Source organism: Phocoena sinus, chromosome 15 (assembly GCF_008692025.1).
Source record: "Phocoena sinus isolate mPhoSin1 chromosome 15, mPhoSin1.pri, whole genome shotgun sequence".
Lineage (NCBI taxonomy): Eukaryota > Metazoa > Chordata > Mammalia > Artiodactyla > Phocoenidae > Phocoena > Phocoena sinus.
The window spans coordinates 179228-197144 of NC_045777.1; the positions used below are offsets into that span (position 1 = coordinate 179228).

Below are 17917 nucleotides of genomic sequence, written 5' to 3' on the forward strand. Positions count from 1 at the left end.
GCGCGAGGAAGTCCCGGCCCCGCGCTTTGGGGAAGTGAGGCCGAGGCGCCTGCGCACTGAAGCCTGCGCCCGCTCCCCGACGATTCGGCCGGACCTCGGAGCGCGCGGGCCGGCGGCTGCGGCGCGAGTGCCTCGGGAGCGCGGCCGGTGAGTGCGCGCGCGCGCGGCGCCGAGGACCGCGGCCCTGCCCCTCCGGCCAGGGCCCGGGGGCCGTGCGGGGCGGGAGCCTCGGAAACCGGCGCCGGAATCCGCGCCCCAAGGACTCCGCCGCGGGGTCCACGTGGACCCTGGGCCGCGGCGGGACTGGAGCCCGTCCCCGCGCGTGGGGGAGGGGCCGTTGCAGCCGGGTTCCCCTTTTCTGCAGCTCGAAGCCTGGGGAAGTGATTGCTCAAAGCGGGGGGGGGGGGGCCGGAAGAACCCAGGTTTCCGCGTCTCCCGTTCCCCCCCCCCAGCCTGTGGGGAGGGGCCGAGGCGGGACACCCGGTTTGCCCCCGCCCCCACCCTGTTGCATCTGGCAGCCACTCATCCCTGCCAGTCGCAGGGAAGGCGCTGCGCCCCCGGCCCGAGCCGATCGGGGGCTCCAGGCGCCAGCCTCGCTCCAGAACGCGCAGGAGGACCTCCTGCCGTCTGACTTGAGTCCTGCTGCTGCAGTACACGCCCCTTCGGCAGCCAGGGTGGGGCCCAGAGCGAACCTGGCCCCTCCCGCCCCTGCCTCGCCTTTGGGTCGCTGGTGAGTGGGGCGCACGGCGGCGAGTTCCTTGAGATTGGGGTGGGGGCGTCAGAGGCTGGAGGAAGGGGCAGACTTCTCCAGGCCAAAACCCACCATGAGAGAGAGGGAGGGAGAGAAGTGGGTTGCCCCCACCATTGTAGAGGCGGGCAGTGGCGAGGGTCACCAGGGCTAGAAAAGACCTGGCCTGCCTTGGAGGAGCCAGGCTGGGACTTACCTACGGGGGAGGGGGGCGGCTCGGCAGACAGGAAAGGTGCTGAGGAGGATGAGAAGAAGGGAATGGAGCCCCTCTGTCAACCCCCCTCCCAAAGGTTATGGCATTTTTTTCCTGGGATTGTCACATTTTCTTATTCTTTTTTTGGACTGGGCGGGCTCGGGGACGTTCTTTTTCCTTCTGTGGAGCAGAGCAGCAGCCGCTCCCAAGGGAGCCTCTGTCCCCAGAGGCCAAACTTGCTGCCTGTCCAGCTTCTCCTATCCCAGACTTAGGGACCAAAGCCTGGAGGGGCTGGGGGAGGGGAGGGAGCCCCCTCCCACGTGCCCGAATGAGGGGCGGGAACACTGGTTCAGACCCTGTACCCCCACCAAGAAAGAGAGCAGGTGCCCCAGGGGCACAGGTGGCCCCAGCCAGCCTGAGGAGGGTGCACGGAGCCAGGCCCAGGGATGGGTGACCAGGTGCAGGGCCTACAACCAGGACAGAAGGGACGGCCTCTCCCCCTGCCCCTCCCGCCCCAGCACCTGGGCCCTGCATCCTCGGGCAGGTCCCCTCGTCCAAGTCAGAGCTGAGTTGGAGAAGGCAGCCTAGAGGGGTACAGTCTTCAGGGTGCTGGGGGGGCGGGGGTTGGGGCCCTGCCCCCGCTCACAGTGGGCAGGGGTGCAGAGGAGGAAGAGCCGCTCTGCCTGGGGAAGTCACAGCCCGTCTGGGGTACAGCTACCAGACCTCAGAGGTTGCCACACCCCTTCCTTTCCCTAGAAACTTGACCCCTGAGGGTAGGCATGCTGTCGGGCTGCTTCTTCCCCATCTGTTTGCTGGAAGCCAGTGGGATCCAGTTGGAGGGTCCCCCACCACCAGCGATCTCAGGGGAAGCCAGGCAGGTGGCCAAGTGGCCAAGGCCCCGTGGGACCCTACACCCGGCCCCCAGATTTGGGTCAAGGCCGAGGCCTCCGCATGCCCAGGCTCTGGAGGCAGGGGTGCCCCAGGTGTGCATATCCCGGGCCGTCACCTCTGAGCGCAGCACCCGGTCAGTGGCTGGGAGGCAGGAGCTGCCTAGCCTGGTGACTGCCCCGGGGCCTGTCCCAGAGCGTCCACTTTCCTCTTTTGCCATTGGACACCCCACGAGGCCAACATGGACCAAACAGACATTAAAAGGCCAAGAGCTGAGGGATGGGGGGGCAGCAGGGCGGATGATCATTTAATGAGAAAATAAACTGAAACCAAGTCCTGAGCACCTCGCGACCGGGTTTCAGGAAGGTCCGCGCAGCAGACGTGCCAGGGGGCGCCCCCGGCCCCGGGGGTGGGGCCGGGCGCCTCGCCTGGGCCGAGATGGGCGCAGGCCGAGGTAGAGACTGGGAGGCAGGTGGGGAGGCGTTCAAAACTGCCTCCTGGACCCTGATTGGCCGCCCCCGCGGCTCGGGTCCGCGGGTTCCCCGCGGGGGCCGCTCACCCGGATGGGGCTCCGGCGCCCCCCGCGCGTCCGCACCGTGGAAGGTGCGCCCCGACGCCGAGCGGAAGGGACCCCGCGGCTCCAACCTGCCCGGGAGCAGGACGCACCCCATCCCCCGCCGCCGCCCGGCGCGCCCGCCCTGCCCTGCGGCAGGCCTGGGGCCGCAGCCGCAGCGGTTTCCGCAGCCTGTGGGGGGGGGGCAAGGGAGGCCGGGAGACCCTGGGCGCGGGAAGGTGCCAGCCGAGTGTTCGGGTGCCGGGCCAGTGACCGGGCCGAGAAGGTGGCGGTCCCTGGCGGCTCTCGGCCGTCCTCACCGGTGCCTGCTGCACTTCCCGCACCCTCAGGACGTCCCGCCCCAGCCCCAAGTCCTCCTTGTCTGCAGGCCTGGTCTGCTGCCCCTGCTGAGTCCCCAGGAGCAGGTGGGGAGAGCCTCCCCAGGGCTGATCCGGACTCCTCGTGGGGAGCAACCCTCACCACCTCCCAGCAGCCGAGGAAAACCTGGGATGGAGGGAGCTGGGATGGGGGGTCTAAATGTCTGACCACCTCCCCTATGCACCGCCCTGATAGCCCCAGACTCTGGGGGCCTCCAGCCCCCTTGGGAGGGGCCAGGAGCCGGAAACCGAGAAAGAGGAACCCTGGCTTCCGGCTTCCCAGGGAGCGAGTAGATGGGGGTGTCCCAGAACCTCCTGTGGAGATCTTGTCTGGGGTCCCCTCCTTCCTGACCCCACATACCCTCACAGCCACAGTGTAGACTGGAGTGGGGGGTCAGGGCCTGGGCAGAGCGGTCTGGAGGTGGGAGGCCGGGCAGGGGGCCGGGGGACACCTCCGGGAGGAGGGAGAGACTCGGGACCTCTTCAGGGGGGCAGGCTGCCACCGGTGTCAGGTCCTCCATGAGAGTCCCGGCCTCTCTTCTCAGAGCCCCAGGCTGTGGTGAGGGTCCTGGAGCAGGCACCACGGAGCCCCGGCAACCTCTTCCACCCACCCATGCCCACCCCGCCTGAGGCTGAGAAGCAGGTGGGCCGCCTCCACCGCTGACTCTGTCCCTCGGGGGCTGGGGGCATGACTAGGAGTTGGGAGACCCCTGGACACCTGGGAGGCCGGAAGGGTCACGCCCCGCCGGGAGCAAGCAGGCCCCCAGCGGGGGGGGGGGGGGGGGGCGGGCGGGGGGTGGGGGGGAAGCAGGTGGTTCTGCCTGGAGGCTGACGCGGCCCCGTCTCCCCCCAGCACGCAGGGCCGGAGGAGGGGGACCAGCCTCCCTCCACGTCCAGTCGTGATGCGGCGCCCCCGGCCCCCCCCAGGCGCAGCCCCTGCTGCTTGTGCTGGTGCTGCTGCTGCAGCTGCTCCTGGTACGTGGGCCGGGGGCGCACCGTGCGCCCGGTGGGCGGGGGGCACTGAGCAGACCTGGGATCCAGGGCCCCACTCCTCAGCCCCTCGGGGGGCTTTCGAGGCATCACCCACAGCACTCGTCCAGGGGTCTGGTGACCGGCGGCCAGTGCCCAGGCCCCTCTGCGTGTGTGATTTTCACGGCTGGTGTGCCGAGGTTGTGTCCACATGCAGGCACCCAGCCAGCACGCGCACGTGTGTGTGTACGCGCGCACGCGTGTGTCTACTGTAAGCCCGCCCAGACTGGCCCTGGGGACCTACAGCAGAACAAAAGCAGGTCCTACGCATTGTGTCGGGTGGAGGAGCCTTAAGCAGAGACCTGGCCCTGGGACAGTGCAGGGGGTGGACGTGGGGCCTCCGGGGGGTGTGGTTCCTAGGCGCGTAGGGAACCTGCTGGGGTTCTTGTGCCTCGCAGAGGCCTGGCCCTTGTCGGGCTTCCACCCCGTGGCTGTTGAGTGGACAGCGCCGAGGGGATCCAAAGGGGGGTCAGCTGAGCAGTGAGCAACTGAGGCCTGAAACAGGAGGGACCGCCTGGGGGTAGAGACGCGAGGCCGTGAACTGTTAGGGCTAGTGGGGGCCAAGCAGGAGTGAGGAGTCTGGCGTCTGGCGGGTGGGGGTAGGGTGGGAGCTGAGTTGTGTCTGGCCCTTTGAGGTTGAGGTGTCTGTTAGCCGTCTCAGTGACCCTGGGGCGAGGTCCAGCTGGAGGTGTGGACTGCGGAGCCGGCACTGATGCTGTGCCCGGAACTAAGGAGAGAAGCAGGGCCCCGAGGGAGAGTCAGGGGCCAGACACACGGGCTGGGGGCTTTCTCCCCATCAGTCGGAGTCTCTGGGAGAAAGCAGTGGGGGTCGAGGTCAGGCCAGGGAGGGAGAGGTACCCGAGGGGCCTGTGAAGCCCCAAAGGCAAGACGACGGGCCCAGGGCCGGACCGGCGATTGGGAAAGGAGCCGACCCACCCTGCAGGGGGTTCACATGTGTGCTGAGAGCCCCTAGGCCTCGTGCCCATACAGACGCGTGTCGGTGTCACCGTGTGGCCAGCGTCCTGCGCGCACACGCGTGCCGCGGAGGGCAGTGCCACCGTCCCCTCTGCCGGCAGGAACGAGGAGCGGCGGCGAGCGTGGCGGGCCTCCCGAGAGAGCAGGCTGCAGCCCCTCCCCAGCTGCGAAGCCTGGTGAGTCTTGGCCGCGGGTCTGCGCGGTGCGGGGGGGGGGGAATCCGGGCGGAGGGGGCGGGGCCTGGCGCGGCCTGTGGCCGATACCCGGATGCCCGTGCCCGCAGTGCCACGCCGAGCCCAGAGGAGGTGCGGAGCTGGGCGCAGTCCTTCGACAAGCTAATGCACAGCCCAGCGGGCCGCAGCGTGTTCCGCGAGTTCCTGCGCACCGAGTACAGCGAGGAGAACATGCTCTTCTGGCTGGCCTGCGAGGAGCTCAAGGCCGAGGCCAACCAGCACGTTGTGGACGAGAAGGCGCGTCTCATCTACGAGGACTATGTGTCCATCTTGTCCCCCAAGGAGGTGCGCCGCGCGGGGACCGGGGTGGGGGGCGGGGGCACCTCCGGGCCCCTGACCGCGGCCCCTGTCCCGCAGGTGAGCCTGGACTCCCGGGTGCGGGAGGGCGTCAACAAGAAGATGCAGGAGCCGTCGGCGCACACGTTTGACGACGCGCAGCTGCAGATTTACACGCTGATGCACCGAGACTCCTACCCCCGCTTCCTCAGCTCCCCCGCCTACCGCGCCCTGCTGCTCCGGGGCCGCTCCACATCCTCCAGTGAGGCCTAGACTGCCCACCGTGGCTGCCTGGACGCGGGACCCCTCCCGCGGGTGGAGACTCCTTTCACAAATGCGCTTCACGTGCGGGGCACGCCCGCCGGCCCCAGCGCCCGGGGCGGCCCCAGGCAGGAGCTCCAGGTGCTGGGCAGGCCAGAAGCCCCCTTCCCCACCCAGAGGACCCAGCGCCCCAGGATCCAGCTGAGAGGCGGGCGTGAGGGCCTCTGGGCCTAGGCAGCCCCTCCAGCACCACCACCCCTACTGAGCACTTCCTGCTGGGGTTCCCACCTGGTGAAAGGAGGCGCCCTCCCTGAAAGCATCCTGGACCCACAAAGCTCACAAGGTCCTCCTCCCCGGGCCCCTGGGGGCCCTGAGAAACGCCTTTGGTGGAGAACAGAAGCTCTGTGCTGCCTAGTTTTGTGACAAGAGGAAACCTTCAACTGGTGCCATCTGCACCCCGGGATCAGACCCAGGACCTCAGAACCAGGCTCAAGGCAGCAGGACCCGGCTTCTCTTTTATATGTTCATTGAGTTTAAGCCAGGAAACATGGCACTGTGTGTTTTATCAAAAAACAAAAAAAAAAGTTTTCATATTTAACTCCACTCCTCTTCCCCCCAAAATAGAATCTTATTATTGAAGATATTTTTAAAGTAAAAGCCTCTCCCCTCTGTCCACATTTGCGGGGGGAATTAGAGAACGAGGAGTTGTCCACGACCCCCAGCAGGGGAGCAGCCACGCTCAGTGAAGGGACCCTGTGCTCTGCTCCAACCCCACCCCTCAGAGCAACAGCCTCAGCGGGCAGCTGTGCTCAGCCCTCCGCATGCGAGGGCGCCCCCAAGGCACCTGGCCACCAAGGGTGACAACGCGAGACACTGGGCAGGCAGGGTCCCTGGCAGGGGCTGGCCGGCTAGGGCAGGACACTTACGGGGGAGACCTCCCCGAGACCGCGGGTGCCGGGCAGTCACCTGTACTGTCTCACAGGCCCCACAAGGCACACGCTTGCCACCCTGTTCCCTGAGTTTCTGCTTGGTAAAGCGATTCAACGCTGCAACCGGGGCGCAGAGGGTCTGGTCAGGGGTCCACCCCCATCCACACTGCTTCCACGAGCAGTGGGGCATCCTGAAGGGTTGCAGGCAGGCACGGCTGTGGGGCCCAGACTTAGCCTCCCGCCCATAATCCCTGGACCCTGAGCTGCGGTGCCCGGAGAGGTCGTGAGACCCCGGCTCCTCTGTGCGCCCACAGCCACCCCCCCCCACCTGATCCTCGTGCTATGCAGGCCCAGCCCTGCCCCTCCCACGGGCACACTCAGGCCCCTCTGAGAGCCAGCGGGCTCTTCCCTCCAGTGCTGTCCCAACAGGCCAAGCCTCAGCGTCACCTGACCCCAGGGAGGTGGGCTGTCTCCGCAGCGGCGGGGGTCAGGGGGATCAAACCAGAGATGAGGGGATGGGGGACCCAGCTTGAAGCCCAGGCCTGTACATGGCCCACCAGGACCAAGGGCTAGGGAAAAAACAGTGGCAAAAACAAACATTTAATAACTGGGGGGTAAGAGGGGGAAAGGTGCACTGCAGGCAGGGTGGGGGGCAGGGTGTGCTGCCTTCTGAGGAAGGCCAGGTGGGCAAAGGGCAGGTCTCCAGAGAAGCTGTATCTGTTGGCAGAGGATGGGGAAAGGGCGACGGCCAGCACTGGCCGTGGCCCAAGGCTGCAGGCACACATGCACAGGGCTCAGCAGAACTGCAAGAAACAGGTGAGAGGCGCCCATCCAGCCACGTGGCCTGCAGGACCCCACAGGGCAGGAGGCAGGGCTGGGGTCTCCATCCACCATCTCCAAGGCTCCCAGGAGGCTGGCTGGCATGGCCATCCCCCAGTTCACACCACAGACCCCACAAAGGCTGGAGACACCCACCTCCAGAGAACAGGGCTGGGGATGGATGGCCTGGGCTCACCCACCTACCTTCCAGCGGTTTCCACACTCGTTGCAGACAACGAACGTGGTCATAGGCTCATCGGAGCTGCGGGTCTGCACCTGTGGGGAGGGCCACGGTGGGAGGGGCCCAGCCCCAGGGCCTCAGTCCCTTGCAGCTGGAGGCCCCAGGGAGCAGGACTTCCCAGGAGTCACAACCTGGGGAGCCCGCCACCCACGGCCTCAGGCCGTGCTGGCCTCACGTCACCTGGGCTGAGGCTGCCCTGCAACCCCCACCTTGCAGTTGCCCCAACCGCTTTCCTCTTACAGGGCCGCCCAACATCTCTTGGGGCCCACCTCCACAACTCTGAGTGGAGTCCTGCTACCACCACCGGGCACCCATCCTCCCACCAGCAGCAACACAGGGGGGCTGGGCTCCCAAACTTCAGTGCCCCAGAACGAACGGGCTGGACCCACCGCCCGAGACTGCCTACTGGGGAGCAGGGGTCCTCGGCAAGGGGGAGGGCCCAAGGGTGACCGCAGCTCCCGGCCCCATCGGAGACTAGGTTGTCGGACCCCCGTCCCAGCACCGCTCACACCGCACGTGTCCAGGCGCAAGGGGGATCCGGCCTGCACAGCAGGGGCACGGACGGCTCCGAGGAGGGGCGGGGCTCCGGGAGGGCTGCCGACGCTCACCTGCGTGTAGGTGCAGTTCTTCTTCCTGCACTTGCCGCAGGTGAACAGGTCGGTCTGCGTGCCGCCCGTGCGCGCCATCTGGTGCTCGCGGATGGCCTCCTTGGTCATGGCCTTGCGGATCTCCTTCAGCTCGTCGCTGGCCATCTCCTGGGGCGAGCGGCGCGTGCTTAGCCCGCGGCCCCCCAGGGGCAGCCCCCAGCGCCCCCACGGGCTCACCTCCGAGGTCATCACGGCGATCTGCTGCGGCGTGATGGCGCCGCACAGCACGTTGCGCCGCAGGCTGGGGTTCTTGGCGTCCTTGAGGTTGGAGAGGCGGCTGCGCACACGGTTCTTGTACTTCATGTCCGTGTTCCCCACGTCCCGGAAGATGCGTGCGCACGTTTAAGGAGCCGTAGGGAGGCCGATGCCCCGCCCTTCACCCCTGCCCCCAGGTCAGCCAGGGCCTTTGGCAAGGCGTGTCGGAAGAGCCAGCCACACCAGGGCGTCAACAACTGACGCTCTCCCGGCTGAGACCCAACTGCGGGCTGGAGGCCCGGGACCCAGGCCCACCGCAGGCCCGCTCAGACCCCAGAGGGTCTGGGAGGAGCCCCCTGGCCAAGACGAGCACGCCCACCCGACCGCCCCATCCCCCGGCGAAGGCGCAGGACAGTGGCCACCAGGGGAGCTGAGCCTGGCTGGCCCCGCCGTTCCTCCAGATCTGCAGCCCCCAAGCCGCCGCACAAAGGATATATTCCTCGATCTGGGCCGACAAGCGCTCGCAGTCTGCACCGACAGCCACGTGGTCATCTGCAAGAAGGAGCCCTGACCAGCTGCCCGGCCGGCTCCCCCCCACACCTCAGCCTGCGCAGCATCCAGGCGTCCTGCTCCCCAGAGACCCCCGGCTCCCCGCCCCCAAGGTCAGCAGCACGGGGTTGGACTCAGGCCTCCACAGGCAGGCGGGGCCCAGGCCACCTGGGAATCAAGCGTGCGTCAGGAGCCAGGACCCCGAGGTGTGCTGGGTGGCCCCGGCCCAGGCACTCACGGTCCGTCTGCAGGGCAGCGGTCAGCATCTCGCGACACTTGTTGCGCACGGCGTCACAGGTGACCGGCACCGGAGGAAACGTGGTGATCCTGGGTGTCGACGGCGTCCTGGGCAGCTCTGGCCTCTTGCGGCTGGAGAGAGGCCCGCTCGGGCCACGTGGACCTCCGTGAGATGCCGGTCCCCAGAAAAGCCAATGTCACAGCCACGATGCCCCCAGACCCCGTCTGCTCCACTCTGACAGCGGCCCAGAACCCTGCCCATCTACAGTCAGGTCCAGCACGTCCACGCGGTCTGGCCAGAGGCAGTGAGGAGCACTGGGTGGGACACACCCCCAGACGGGATCCCCACCCTCAGGGAGACCTGGGACACGGGGCCACACTGCCCAACGCAAACTGCCAGGTCAGGGGGAGGCAGACGGGACGAGGGATCACTCAAGACCAGGCACCACTATGCAGGCAGCCCCACCCCGTGGAGGTCTGGGCACCCCCCTCCATGGGTTGCCTGTCCACAAGGCTCTGTCCACCCACGGCCCTCCTCTCACACCCCTGCATCTCGTGACCCTGTGACCTCCACCGTGGAGGAAGCCAGTGGAAGCGGGCGGCTTCCTGGAGGAAAAATAAAACGTGCAGGTGGGCAGATGGGCCCACGTCTCTGCACAGCCATGCGGTGAATCCAAAGCTCAGCTTTTCCTCTCCCTTGGCCACTGCTGCCCAGTGGGGTCCAGGGCAAAGCAGCCTCTCAGCCACAGCCCATCCCTGGGGCGGCAGGAGCAGGGAGGCCTCAGTAGCCCCAAAACCTGCACCATGCCACAGCCTGGGGCATCCCCGGTGAGGGAGGGGCCGGCAGCCAGAGACCCCAGGCCAACGTGGGTAGCCAGAGTTAGCCAGCGAGAATCGGACCCTGGCCCGGGGCCTGGATCCGGGGACGTGAGCAACGGGCTCCCACAGGCCCGCTCAGGGCGTGGGTCAGCTCCGTGTAGCCAGGCAGACAGAGCGCCCCCCTCAGATGCTTGGGGCTAAAAAGGTCCAGAGGAGTCTCCGGAGGGAAAGTGTCCAGCAAGAGACTGACCCTGGGGAGAGTCCCTTCCGAGGAGCTGAAAGGGCTGATGACCTCAGCACCCCCACCCAGCGCCCCTGGAAATCCGCACCCCGGTCTGCCGAGAAAGTGGGGCCATGGGCGGGGCGTGTATCTGCCTTCCAGACGTGCTACCTGGGGTCCTGGGCCTCGGAGGCCTCCTTGGAGGACGATGTGGGCAGAGGCCCGCCCCTCCTCCGCTCCCTGGCTTTGGCGTCTGAAGCATCTACACGTGTCGGGAAAGAAGGGTGGGCTGGCTGGGAGAAGGCAGGCCCGGAGGGCAGGCAGGGCCAGGGAGGGGGGCAGACCACCACCAAGGCACATCGGACCCTGCCTCCAGCCCCAGCTTCCTGCGAACCACTGCGGTCCTCTCTCCCCAGCCAAGGAAGGTTCTGAAAACTCTCCCCGAGTACGGAAGTTCCCCCCCCGCAGAGTGATGGCCTTCACGGATGGCATGGTTGGACTTGGACAAAGGCTGGTCACCGCAGGCAGGCCGGGCATGGCCACTCCCCAGCTGGGCCTCGGCCCCAGAGCGAGCCATCGAGTGAGTCCCAGCCTGCACTGGGGACCTTCCCACAGGACGAGAAGCGTCCCATATGCCACCAGAATAAATACGCTTGGTCCAACACGCAGCCCAACAGCCACGCAGGACTGGAGAGAAGCCCAGGACATGCAGCTCTGTTTCCCAAGGGTTTGGACAGAACCCAGGAGGGGCTGGGAAGGGAGGGGAACCTCAGGGTCCAGTGGGGGCATCCCAGTCGCCCCACTGTCCCTAGAAAGAGGCTGCCCCTGTTCCCTGAGGGGCTCCAGACGCCCCTTCCTCCTCCTCCCCCTCCTCGCCCCCCCTCCCCCCGACGTCCGGAGCTGCCCCCTGCCCTCTGACTGCCCCACACTCCTCCCCTGGGCGACCTCCCCCAGCTCTGCCAGGCCCCCCTCCAGGGCTCAGCGCAGCCTTAACTCCCCTTGCTCCTCATGGAGCCCCCTCCTCCCAGCCCGAGCCAGTGCTTCCTGGACTGGATCCCAGGTGGCCCTGGCTCGGGAACAGCACAGTCTGCCAAGGGCCATCGCGTCTTGGGTGCCCCTGGCCCCCACGCTCAGCCTAGGCTGCCTGACCCGCACCCAGGAGCTTTTTCCAGGACTTGATGAGAGACTTGGCCAGCGTGACGACCTCCTCGTCCGAGCTCTGCTTCCGCAGGGCGTTGACAGACATGCCGACGCGGGTGGACTGCAAGGCAAGCAGCCAGGCTGGGGGCAGCGGTCAGACCCTCCCCACAGACCCTCGGTGACTCCCACAGGGCAAGCTGGGCACCAGCGAGGGGAGGTGGATGCCCCCTCCCCCGACGGTTACTGCCCCATGTGCAGGAACCTCAGCGAGGAACACAGTGGATTGTCCTTGAATGCCCCTCCCTGTCTCGTGGAGCAACAGAGAAAGGCAAGGGACAGTCTCCTCAGAGGCAAGGATTCGTGCCAGCCAAGGGCCGGGGTGGGGAGCAGGAAGCTCTGCCAGGTGCCTGGGAGCTGGGGGACGGGGCACACGGGGCCCTACCTGCAGCAGGTGCAGCGTGACAGGCATGGCCTTCAGTTCCCGCAGCAGGTCCATGGCTCCCTCCTGGAAGGAGAAGGGAGGACCCGCGTAAATGACTTTGAGGTCTCAGTGGGCAAGCTCAGCTCCTCCTACACACGAGGGTTAGGGGAACACAAGGCAGTGACAGGCTGGAGATCCACCTGGGGTGAGATGCCCAGGGAAGGCAGGCACGAGAAGGGAAGCAGCTGTGCACTTAACCCCAGCCCAGGGCCCCCGAGGGCCGTCAGGGGAAAGGGCCGAAGCCCATCCCCAGCAGGGGCGGCGCACCAGGTGGAGGTGCCGCCCCAGCGGTGCCCGCACCTGCCGGGTCCCACATCCCCCACCCACGTGGCTCAGGCAGCCTCTCCTCAGTGCCGCCTGCTGGGGCCAAGCCCTCAGGGACCTCTGCTCCCCTCATGTGCACCCCACGCCCCCTGCTCACTCCCTCCAGCCGCGTCACCTCGCCTGGACGGCTGTGCCAGAACCCCGTCTCCCTTCTCTGTCCGGCAGCCCTGCCCACATCTGCTTTCTCGTAGCCGCACACACAGGGGCCACATGGCTCCACAGCAGACAAAGCTCCCCAGGGCCCCTCAGGGGGCCGAGCTGCCCGCCCCGGGACCCGCTGCTCCCACTGCCAGCGACACGCCTGCCCCACTCTCCCTCCAAAGCTCTGTGCAAATGACATTCTCCGTGAGGCCTCTCCCGCTGACGACGGCAAGCAGCCCGGCACCACCCCATTCGCTCCCTGCCTCGCCTTCCTCCACAGAAGGCTCACGGAACCCACCGGCGTGGTTTCGCGTGTGCATGTCTCCCTCACGACATGAAGGAGGCAGCCATCCAAGGGGTGACAGCCTCAGATGTCCCGCAGCCTGGCCGTGGGAGGGGCAGAGCCTGCCCCATCCCTGATCTGGACGGCATTTCTGCTCAGGCCGCAGCTTCCCCCTCGTCACCCCCGCGGGCCCTGCCCCTTGGGCTACAGAGTCGAGCCCTGTAGTCAGCTCCTCAGAGGGGACAAATGGTCACCAGAACCGAGGGCACAGCGCCACTCTGCGATCGATCATTTTCCCCCAAACGGAGCCCCGGGCTGCAGAACGCCAGCCTTCTGTGGCCTCCGGACCAGAGGGGCATAAACGTGATTCCCAGTCACGGCCCCCAACTCCCCCAAGGGGCCTCAAAGGCACTGGGACCCACCAGGAGCCTCTGCTAGCTCTCACCCCCCACTCCATGGCGCCCCAAGCCCCCCAGCCCCCTTCCCAGTCCACACCTGTCCCCCCTCCTCATTCTCCCCTGGGCTTCCATCCATGCGGTGCTCCACCTTGATGCCCCCTCCCCCAGTCCTGCCTGGCCCGACCCAGCGCTCCGTGGGTTCCGTGGCCCATCTCTGCCCCCAGCTGGGGCGCATTGATTTTGTCTCCTTCAGAGGGGAAGCAGCTTCTTTCTCTGGTCATCTCTGGAAACAGCCATAGATGTTCCCACAACCCTGCTCTGTGCTGCCCACAGCCCCAGGGGTGCGAGCATCCTGCGGGCTTTGGGGCAGGCGCTGCTGCTTGATGGATGAATGAAAGCGTGGGAGCCAGCCCCTTCCCGGCCCCGGGGGGAGAACCCTGTCCAAAGACCCAGACTCAACCACGCTCAGCCCGAAAGTCACCCCCAAACCACCAGTGCGGGCACACAGCCCTGGGGTGGTGGGGCAGGCATCTCAAGACCCCAGCTGACCCTCCCTCACGGCCCCCACCACCACTCGGCCCCGCCCCAGGAGCTCAGTCTGGGGAGAGAGCTGGTCGCGTTTATTGAGCCTCTCAGGGAGCCAGCAGGACTCCTCTCCACTCCCTAGAGACAGGTACCACCCACCAAAGATGCTTCCTGCGAGGATACCCAGACCACCAAGGTCCAAAGTTGAGAGGGGCCTGAAACTGAAGCCCCATGTGCTGTCCGCCCCCTACCACCACCAGCCCGAGACCGGGCACAGCCTTCCCCAAAGGCTCACTGGCCGAGGGACGACAGAAGCCGGCCGCAGAGTGAGCACAGCTGGTCGCGGGGGTCGGGGGGGAGTCCTGCGCCTGGGTATTCCCAGGCCAGGCTGAGGGCTTCCTAGGGCTCTTTCCCAAGGGTGCCTACGCATCTACCCAACTCCCCAGTAGCTACTGGCTGAGCCCTGGCTAAGGAAAGGAAAGGATTTATTAGGGCAACCTGGTTCTTGGGGGACTGAACAGACAAGGAAAAAAAAGGGCCTCCCAGACAAGAAAGGCCTCTGGCCGGCTGGCCGGTGAAAATGAGATGATGGGGGCCGCAGCCCCAGGCCCGGCAGAGGTAGGGGAGGCGCTGTAGCTCCAGGGGAGAAGGGGGTCCAATCTCACACTCCAAACTCTTGAAGGAGGAGAATGGGTGTGGGAGACCTAGGGTGGGACAGAGGTCTCTGAGTCGGGGATGGGGCTCGGCGGGGAGTTCTGGAGGACTTCGAGGATGCCCAGGCTGGGGAGGAGGAAGACGGGGGCTGGGGGGCGGCCAGTCAGGGCTGCACGGGCCGGGGCTTCCTTCCGCAGGGCCTGGAGGGACTGGGTCGAGGAGGGTCTCCGCCAGCCCGGCCTCCCGAGGGGCTCCGGAGTGAGGGGAGGAAGCGGGCGGATCCCAGGCCTGCGGGGTCTCAGTCTGGCAGTTTGGGTTTGAGTCCAGAGCGGTTGGCTCCCGGGACAAGGTTCAGACCGAATCGCGGCCTCTGCCGTGGGTGCGAGGTGAAGGGCAGGGCTGGCCCAGGGCGGGGGTCTCGGCCTCCGGCGGGGGTCTCCCCGTGTCCCGGGAGTCTCTCCCGGGGCGGAGTCTCGTCCTGCCCCTCGGGTGGTCGCCGCGGCCCTGACGGGGACTCGGCAGGCTCGGCGGGGGCTCGGCGGGACGGGGGTCCCGGGGTCCTGGCGGCCCGCGCCCCTCACCGCGCTCTTCTTGGTCACCATCTTGTCCAGCCTCCGGGCGATCCGCGCAATCTCCTCCTCCTTGCCCATCATCGCCTCGGGGGCACCGCCCCCAGCGCCCGCCGCGCCAGCCTCGGCCTCCCGGCCCGGACCCCGGCCCCGGCCGCCGCAGCCTCCCGCACCCGCCGCAGCAGACGCAGCCCCGCCACGGGCGGGAGACCCTCCGTTCAAACCTCCGGCCCCCGCGGCACCGCGCTGCATCTTGGGATACGTAGTTCTCGCGCCCGCCCGCCCCGCGCGCGCCCGCCCTGCCCCGGACCACAACTCCCAGGAGCCAGGGGGCGCGCAGGGCATCCTAGGAAGTGTAGTCCTTACGCGGGCAGCCGCCAGTGGACCGGTTAGCCGGCGGAGGGCGCTGCGGCAGCGCGGGGCGCGGCCGTGCGTGGGGGCCGCGGCGCCGAACCCGCGCTTTCCTCCCAACACCTCGCGGGGGCGGCCAGGGTCCGACTGCGCGGGGCCGAAAAGGCACGCTGGGGTCCGTCCCCTCTCCCCGCCCCATGAGCCCTCCTCCGCCACCTTCCGCTGCCCGACCTCCTGGGCGCTCTGGCCGGGATTGTGGCCTCGGGGACCCTCGGAGCATGGTCAAGGGGGGGAGGGTCGGCCCTCAGGCTGGTTTTCCGGGGTTTCTGCATGCCCACCCCCAACCCCCAGCACTTTGTCCTCCTTTGCCCTGCGGAGAAATCAGATGGGGACTAGCCTCGAGGCTGGCTCCGTAACAGTGACCTACTCCTGGGGGCTGTGCTGATGGCCCAGACCCTGCCTCAACTGGTGCCTCCGCCAGGGTTGGACTGTCTGGCACGAACCCTTCTTGGCAGCCCAGGTGATGCTTCTGAGAGGCCTCTCTTGATGCTCACCTTTCTGACTGTAATCTTAGGGACCGGAAGCTGCTTTGAGGTTTCTCGGAGATACACCCGCCCACTCCAGAGGGGAGAGGCTGAGTGCTTTGCTGCATGCTGACCGTGTGGTTGACACGCTCTCCCCTGTGCTCTAGCCTTTGTCAGAAGCCATGGCTGAGCTCAGCATCTCAGGATGCCCTGTCGTGGTGCTTGGAGGAGGAATTTCCTCCTATCGGTCCTCGAATCAGCTTAACTTTGTCTGTTGGGGAGGCCTAGCTGGGCAGCCTCCTCTGTCCTGGCTTTGAGTGAGGGAGGCTTCTATGTGTGGGACTGGATTGGATGTTTCAAGCCACAGAGACTCTAAAGCATGACCTAGAAGCTGGTTAAGAAGGAAGGGCCCTGCCCCTTGTCCCCCAGGGGTGGGGCCCTGGGGTTTTGTCCTTTCTCCTCAAGTGGCAGAGCCAGCCGGGTAGACACTGAACACTGGGCACACAGAGGAGAGCAGGGGCTTGGGGACTGTATTCCAAGGCTGCAGAGTTTGTACCTCAGCCCCTGTGACCGTATCCAAGCTGCCGAGAGGGACAGAGGCGGCCGCAGGACAGGGACCAACCTGGGGAGGTGGGGGTGGGCAGAGATGGAGACAGGGCAGGTCTGGGAGCTGAGGAGGGGGACTGGGTCGGGTGGGAGGGAGAATAGGACAGGGTGTCAACCTGCGGGTCAGGAACCAACCCCCCGGCAGAAAGACTAGTGGGAAAGACTCCCGGTCGCCTCTGCATTGCTCTCTAGGGGACACGTATTGTCCCGCAGCAGGGCTGGGACTGACCACGGCACAAACTAGAGGCACCTTGTGTCACAGCCACCCTGCTGATACCCCAGCGTCCTGCCGACGCTCACTGCTGTCACTGCCGGGAGCTGCAGCGATAAAGAAGCACTTAGGTTCTATATCACACATTTTAGAAAATAATTTGGTAACTGTGTTTCGGTATAGTTGGTTTCCATGGTAACCCCATGGGCTTACTTTGTGCGCTGCCTTGCAACGTGGCACCAAAGCAAGGACAGGGAGGCGAGGAGGGGCTGTCAGCTGAGCACCAAGGCCCTTCCCCGGTTCAGCCAGTGGAAAACCCAGACTGCCCACCTCAGGCCCTCGTCCTCTTTCATGAGAAGCCAGGTGGTCTCTACCTCTGGAGCTTCCTGCAAGGGCCACAGAGACAGCTCGTCAGGAGCCTGACGTGTCTCAGAAGCTCTCGACTAAGGCCACCGAGGCTGCAGACAAAGGGAGACCAAGACGCCATGGCGCTCGAGAAGAGTGGCCAGGAGGTGGGGCGTCCTGCGGGAGGAGGGCCCAGCCTGGGGAGCCTGGCCCCGGGCAGGGCAGGTGATGGGGAAGGGGGAGTGGACAGGCAGGCGCGGGTGCGTGGCAGGGGAGGTGGGGTGCTTCGCAGCCGGGGACCTGCGGACCACGGCCCTTCGGGCCGTCACGGGAGCCCTGAGCCCTGACACGGTGCATTCCAACGTGGAAGCCACCCCCACGCAGTGTCCGGGCCGGGTGACCCGCCTTGTGTCCTGCAGGTCCCACAATGAGAAGAGGCCGCTAGGTGGCAGGAGTGAGCCACAGACGGCCTGCGGGCCAGGTGGCCACCACCCTCCCCCACCCCCCAGGAGGTCCAGTTGGTTCTGGCCACAGCCTCGGAGCAGCCCGGGTGGGGCTGTGTTTAGTCCTGGAGAGTGACCCTCACGTGTGGGGTTTGTCGGTGGGTCCCACCCTGGCCAGGGTAGCACTGACCGACCAACCCCAAAACCGCCGACTCCCCCACCTTAGAAGTCCCTGGTCCCAGGGCCCCTCGTGAATTCACAACCCCCAGAACCTTGCTCAGGTCAGTTACGGCCCACCCAAGACCCCTCGGACCCTACCCAAACTTGGGAACTTCTTCCTCCAAGGAACGTCCCCCAACAAGCTGCCTGGGCCCCCAGACCCTCCCGCGCCCTCAGAAAGCTGTGCCTGCAGGGTGACATCAGGACCGCGAACCTGGCTGTACCCACAACAGGGTGCTCACCGGGGCTCCAGACCCCATGTCCTCTCTGCTGCATCCAGGGAGTCGGCATACCGCCCGAGTCACGTGGGGGCGGGGGGGATGCATGAAGCTGCCCACGTGTGTGCACGCTGGGCATCGTACAAACCACACGCCCAGGGGCTGTGAGGCGTCTGTCTCCCCGGACTGCTCGGCCGGCCAGAAGAACCAGGCCTGAGTTCCACCCTCTGCTGCGTCCCAGCCCCCAGACACCTACTGGGTAACGGAAGGAACGTGGCACCCTGGGGGGAGCTGGA

General features: G+C 66.8%; 2 protein-coding genes across 7 annotated transcripts; one reads left to right on the forward strand and one right to left on the reverse strand.

Moving 5' to 3' along the window:
* The first annotated feature begins 12 nt into the window (after window positions 1–12).
* On the forward strand, window positions 13–6190 carry RGS19 (regulator of G protein signaling 19). Of its 5 annotated transcripts, XM_032604338.1 has the most exons (7): window positions 87–147; window positions 652–730; window positions 3305–3402; window positions 3613–3734; window positions 4865–4939; window positions 5047–5281; window positions 5354–6176. In XM_032604338.1, exons 3-7 carry the CDS (start codon window positions 3373–3375, stop codon window positions 5543–5545), a joined length of 654 nt encoding a protein of 217 aa, XP_032460229.1. In that variant the 5' UTR covers window positions 87–147; window positions 652–730; window positions 3305–3372; the 3' UTR covers window positions 5546–6176. The 5 variants fall into 5 exon arrangements, with proteins under 5 accessions (XP_032460227.1, XP_032460230.1, XP_032460229.1 ...); XM_032604339.1 differs by lacking the exon at window positions 652–730 and having other exon boundaries at window positions 31–147; XM_032604336.1 differs by lacking the exon at window positions 652–730 and having other exon boundaries at window positions 13–147; window positions 5047–6190.
* Window positions 6191–7041: 851 nt separating this feature from the next.
* TCEA2 (transcription elongation factor A2) lies at window positions 7042–14929 on the reverse strand. Of its 2 annotated transcripts, XM_032604334.1 has the most exons (10): window positions 14717–14929; window positions 11772–11834; window positions 11345–11450; window positions 10361–10451; window positions 9152–9282; window positions 8860–8916; window positions 8347–8501; window positions 8131–8277; window positions 7486–7557; window positions 7042–7265 (listed from the first exon to the last, which is right to left on the reverse strand). In XM_032604334.1, exons 1-10 carry the CDS (start codon window positions 14786–14788, stop codon window positions 7257–7259), a joined length of 903 nt encoding a protein of 300 aa, XP_032460225.1. In that variant the 5' UTR covers window positions 14789–14929; the 3' UTR covers window positions 7042–7256. The 2 variants fall into 2 exon arrangements, with proteins under 2 accessions (XP_032460225.1, XP_032460224.1); XM_032604333.1 differs by having other exon boundaries at window positions 8131–8501.
* Between the last annotated feature and the right edge of the window lie 2988 nt (window positions 14930–17917).

Excerpts from the sequence above, each read along its gene's own strand:
- TCEA2 (XM_032604333.1), bottom strand. The coding sequence starts at position 14,788 with ATGATGGGCAAGGAGGAGGAGATTGCGCGGATCGCCCGGAGGCTGGAC. Across the intron at positions 11,451-11,771 it reads TCACGCTGCACCTGCTGCAG|TCCACCCGCGTCGGCATGTC; the intron begins GTAGGGCCCCGT and ends CTTGCCTTGCAG. Across the intron at positions 7,558-8,130 it reads AGAACTGCACCTACACGCAG|GTGCAGACCCGCAGCTCCGA; the intron begins GTGAGCGTCGGC and ends CCCTCCCCACAG.
- RGS19 (XM_032604336.1), top strand. The coding sequence starts at position 3,373 with ATGCCCACCCCGCCTGAGGCTGAGAAGCAG. Across the intron at positions 3,735-4,864 it reads TGCTGCTGCAGCTGCTCCTG|GAACGAGGAGCGGCGGCGAG; the intron begins GTACGTGGGCCG and ends CTCTGCCGGCAG. Across the intron at positions 4,940-5,046 it reads CTCCCCAGCTGCGAAGCCTG|TGCCACGCCGAGCCCAGAGG; the intron begins GTGAGTCTTGGC and ends CCGTGCCCGCAG.